The sequence below is a fragment of the Centruroides sculpturatus genome, unplaced genomic scaffold (assembly GCF_000671375.1).
Source record: "Centruroides sculpturatus isolate CEXI.00-Female unplaced genomic scaffold, Cexi_2.0 scaffold887, whole genome shotgun sequence".
Classification (NCBI taxonomy): domain Eukaryota; kingdom Metazoa; phylum Arthropoda; class Arachnida; order Scorpiones; family Buthidae; genus Centruroides; species Centruroides sculpturatus.
This window is the reverse complement of record NW_019385057.1, coordinates 5748-9921: the sequence shown is the minus strand read 5'-3', so window position 1 is coordinate 9921 and position 4174 is coordinate 5748. Positions and strand designations below refer to the sequence as shown.

General features: G+C 35.2%; 1 protein-coding gene across 1 annotated transcript in view; it reads left to right on the top strand.

The window, feature by feature from the left end:
• LOC111634038 (voltage-dependent L-type calcium channel subunit beta-2-like) overlaps positions 1-1992 on the top strand; it is a 73943-nt gene extending 71951 nt beyond the window's left edge. The window contains exon 7 of the mRNA XM_023378716.1: positions 1729-1992. Within this exon, the coding sequence (XP_023234484.1) occupies positions 1729-1992 (264 nt within the window). The remainder of the gene's footprint in view (positions 1-1728) is intronic.
• The last annotated feature ends 2182 nt before the right edge of the window (positions 1993-4174 follow it).

Here is a 4174-nt window from a genome sequence, read left to right as displayed (position 1 = left end):
AAACCCCTTTTTTTTTTTTTTTTTTTATATTATTCAATTGTCAGACACAAAGCCTTTTGTTTGTAAGTTTCCCGAATGTTTCATCACCCATTAGGCCTGGAACGGCAATAAACCCAGCAGGGAAACGGGTATATAAGGAATAAGGGTCGATGGTAGACCTCTCTTTCCTCCTTGGCACATTTGGAGAAGCAGGTAAAGGTGATCAGCTACAACTGGATCTTATAACGGAAACATCGGAATCCAACAAATAGGATTGGAATCGAGCCAATGGTTAGAAGAAGACAGCGAATGTACGATGAACCTCTGAAGAACTCTTCCCTGTATTTCCTAGTAAACTAATATTGTAAATAATACCACAAATCAGAAAAATATATAATTGTCGCAAAAAATCAAACAAGTGATTGTAACAAAAATGAAGAGTCAGATTTTTATGTTAACTCAACTTCATGTTGAGGAAATAAAACTTACACTATGATCAGAACAGGTCAATGACCAGGAAGCACAGTTTTTTAGATATATCGACCAGGATAGAATGCCAAAACATTTCCACTGGATTCATATTGCAAAGAAACTTTTTCTCCTTTGTATATACCATGCAATTGGCATGACCCATTTCTCATACAATGCGGTGTTTTGTACATTGGAGATCATTTGTGCACTGTTGTCAGCAAAGAACAGAGGGGAGAAGGCAACAAATCATGTGAGTGGCAAAGCAGCATGGTTTTTCTCCAGGTTTTATTAGGTCTTTGGTACAATAACAATATAGTCTCAAAAATGTACATAATTTGCACAAAAGTAACTTTGTGGTGCTCACATACAATTGAGTGCTTTCTAATATGTATAGAGAGATTGCTAGAATGGCCAGGGTTAAGATCATTTATGGGAGACCTCCTAATATCTTTTTAATCATAAGAAATGACAAATACTTAGTTGACAATAATCTGGCCAGGTGTTTACTCCATCCCATTTTGTGACCAAAGAGTGGACAGATCACTTGTTTATATTGGTGCCATGGCCAGAGGTCTAGCCATGAGAATTAAAGAACACCAATATAATATCAAAAAGAAAATGGCCAACACAGTACTAGCTGCATATGCGAGGGAAGAATGTGTCTGTGCTGACTTTCATGACACTAACATATTAGATCACAACAGACCAGGTATGATTGAAACATTTTGAGGCATTTGAGATTTACAAGGTGATTAAGAAAGGCAAAGAATTAATTTTAAAGAGAATGAATCTCTCTCACTACAGCTTGGCATGCATTGCTTGAACAGATATAAAACTTTGATGGCTTTGAGCATGTCAATTTTTAAATTTTTTTGAATTTTGGATCTGTTCTATTAATTTTAAAATATGTTCTTTCAGTTTATATTTGAGATTATCTGATGATATTCATTGACAAAAGAAAATGTTTGTAGCATAAAATATTTTTTGTGTTTTTACTAGTTTATTAAGTGATTTTGTGATGTTTATAAAATTTTCTTTCAAACATGTGTTGTTGAAGCCTTTTCATATATTCTAATGGTCTGTGTGTAATTCACTAACTTGATATGAGGGGGAGGCCTTCCATTAAGTATAACAATATACTTTTCACAATCCTTCTTCCCCATAAAATTGTACACATAATTAATAGACATCCTCTAAATATAACTAAATGTGTTTTGCACTTTTTAGAAATAAATATAGGTTTAATATAGTTCTACATAGATTTACTTTTATTCTTAGTCAGAGAACATTCCCCCGTATGATGTAGTGCCTTCAATGCGGCCTGTGGTTCTAGTTGGACCATCCCTAAAGGGCTATGAGGTCACGGACATGATGCAGAAAGCTCTCTTCGACTTCTTGAAGCATCGCTTTGAAGGAAGGATTATAATTACTAGAGTAACAGCAGACATATCATTGGCAAAGCGATCCCTCCTAAATAATCCAAGTAAACGTGCCATTATGGAAAGGTCCAATAGTCGATCATCATGTCTAGGTAAATTATAATTTTATAATAAAATAATTTTTATGTGAATGAAAGTCAGACTTTTATGCAAATTATATGAAAATCAAAAAATACTTAAGTATACTAGATTAAAAATGAGCTATATAATTTTGAAAGAATTTCTAATATGAATGAACTTAAATTAAAAAAACTACATACAGGTTGAGCATAAAAAAACAGTCCTTGATTTCCAACAGATATAGAATATAACTTTATTGGAATATTCTTATACATTGGTGACTAAACTTGCATCAACACACAAAGTTTCATGTGGTATTGGTTGGTATCTCACACAATCAATGTGCTCCCCACCATTACTCAGCATCGATGCATCTAATAATCTAGCTTGGACCAGACTCTCTGCAGCATATCTGGCATGTTTAAGTTTACAGTTTTAGCGAAGCATTCGTGCAGACCATCCAGGGTTGCAGATAGTGGAGATACAGTACATACACTCTATATCTCTGAAGAAAAAGATCGCAGTTAGGTCTGGTGATTTCAGGCCACTTGCAGAATACTTGGTCATTTTCTCCAGTGTGGCTAATCCATTTGTTTGGCAGGTGCTCATTGAGAAATTTGCAGACAGTGAGATGCCAATGTGATGGTGCCCCATTTTGCTAGAAGTAGTAGTTATCACCCTCAGCAGCTAGTTCTGGAATCAATCACTTGGTTAGAATTTCCAGGTAACTTTGGCCAGTAATAGTTTGTCCCTCAAAGATAAATGGATTGTACAAAATACAATCTGATAGAGCACAAAATATTCTGATAGAGCACAGAATATTAATTTTTGGAGAGTCATGTTCAACCTCCAGAATGGTCCGTAAATTCTCAGATTGTTCCTGTTGACCTTTCTACTTAAGTGGAAAGTCACCTCATCACTGAAAGTGATGTTTGACAACAGGTTATTATTATTTACTGTTAATGCTGGTGATTCCTGCAAAATTGAAGTTGCATTTCATTGTCTTGCAGGTGTAACTTTTGGACCAATTGCAGTTTGTAAGGGCTAGTACACATTAGGTGTTGGGCGTTGCATTAAATGCACATTAGCAGCGTACACACCGCACATTTAGCTCGGCATTCAACAACTGTTCGCTCTGGCTTAGTTTGGAAATGGACGTGAAAGTAATTGCTTGTGTGTGGCTCTTCTATCGTCGCTATAAAAGATGATGGCAGAGGCAAAGAGAATTTTGGGTGCACCCAATATTATGAGATAGACTGAGCATGGAATGTTTGTGATGTTGTATCCAAAACTAAGACAATATGAACCCAAGTTTTTTAATTATTTAGAATGTCTATAAAATCATTTGACGATGGCTGGTCTCTTTTGGATTTCATCAATAAATAGATCAGTATCGAAATGATCGTTCTCCATTTCGGCCAACATGTGTCCACTCTACCCGAAAGCACGCGATCGAATGTACAACAACATGGCAGCAGATGTATCTCAAATCATGCATTCTAACCAAAATCTATCAACACGCATTTGGCCAGAAGCGTGCATTTGAATGTGTATATCTATGTGGAACTCTTGGTTCTTTAAAAGTGTGTGTTTCAAAATGCCTAATGTGTACACAGCCTAAGGATGAAACTAAAAGTGTGTAAAATCTTGCTTAACATGCTTTGCAGGATGTGTAATTCTCAGCTAGCTCTGCACATTGATTTTATTGGGGCTACTCAAAAAGACTTCTCTGACATGATCAACATGAACATGATACATGTTCTTTTCATCTGTGATTAGAGAAAACTGATCACAGATGCATCCTTTCTCAATGAAATTATTGTACCACTTCAAAATGGACAGTAGGTGAATCCATATTAAATTTGTATTTGAAAGCACACTGCATAGTCACAGCACTGTTTGTTTTAGTATATTCCATCACTCACCAGCTGCATTGCAATGGGGAAGTGTCATCTTAGGTTTCACAGCTCTCTGGTGGTGAGATGAGTGCACAGAGATTTTGTGAGAGAGAGAATAAATTTTTTGAGTTAATGTATCACTATATTTACAGTATAAACATATTCCAATAAATTATAACTATTTTAAATCAAGAAGTGTGTTTGTGCTTACCCTGAATTCACCCTGAAATGATAGAAACTCTTCACTACTAGAATATAAATACTGACTTTTGTTGTAATATTTACTGTATATTCGTTTATAAAATCATATTCTAAATTATAAATTTT